The sequence below is a fragment of the Condylura cristata genome, unplaced genomic scaffold (genome assembly GCF_000260355.1).
Source record: "Condylura cristata isolate star-nosed mole 26May11 unplaced genomic scaffold, ConCri1.0 scaffold00034, whole genome shotgun sequence".
In the NCBI taxonomy this organism is placed as follows: domain Eukaryota; kingdom Metazoa; phylum Chordata; class Mammalia; order Eulipotyphla; family Talpidae; genus Condylura; species Condylura cristata.
Window position 1 is genome coordinate 9,600,889 of NW_004567135.1, and position 587 is coordinate 9,601,475.

Here is a 587-nt window from a genome sequence, read left to right on the forward strand (position 1 = left end):
GAAACAAAGATGAAGTGACTTCCTCAAACTGACCCCCATGATTTCACATGTTCAGCTGTATGTTCATGAGATGCATTTTGTTCCTGAGCTTCAGGGGTCTCGAAAGAGCAGGTGAGCTGTGTTCAAATCATGGCGGAAGTGGTGACCCTCCATCTCTGTCCCAGGCGACGAGGAGCTGGTGCGGGAGGTGCTGTTCGACGCCGTGGTGACCGCCCCCATGGAGGCATACTGGACAGCGCTGGCTCTCAACATGTCTGAGTAGGTGCCTGTGCATGGCTCGGGGCCCCTGTAGTCTGGAGAGTACCAGCCCCCCAGACTTCCACAGCTGAGTTCAGGGTCCTTCCCACTATCTGGCAGGCCGTTCAGGAGACCACCTACTACCTGTGGCCCGAGGTGCACAGTTATGGGGGTGGGGTGATGTGGTGGAAGTGAAAATGGGGGCCTAAGCTCCTACCCACAGCATATATGACTCCCCTCTCTCCCCTCTGGGAAAATACCTAACGCGGATCCCCTGGAACATAGCCCCAAACCCCCCACCTACACCATGGTAGCCTTAAGAACCCTTCTCTGTGGCCCTCCCTGGTGGC

The 587-nt window shown here is 56.7% G+C and overlaps 1 protein-coding gene across 1 annotated transcript in view; it reads left to right on the forward strand.

The window, feature by feature from the left end:
- CACNA2D4 (calcium channel, voltage-dependent, alpha 2/delta subunit 4) overlaps nucleotides 1-587 on the forward strand; it is a 92,865-nt gene that overhangs the window by 34,361 nt on the left and 57,917 nt on the right. The window contains exon 23 of the mRNA XM_004692539.1: nucleotides 165-258. Coding sequence (XP_004692596.1) covers nucleotides 165-258 — 94 coding nt within the window. The remainder of the gene's footprint in view (nucleotides 1-164; nucleotides 259-587) is intronic.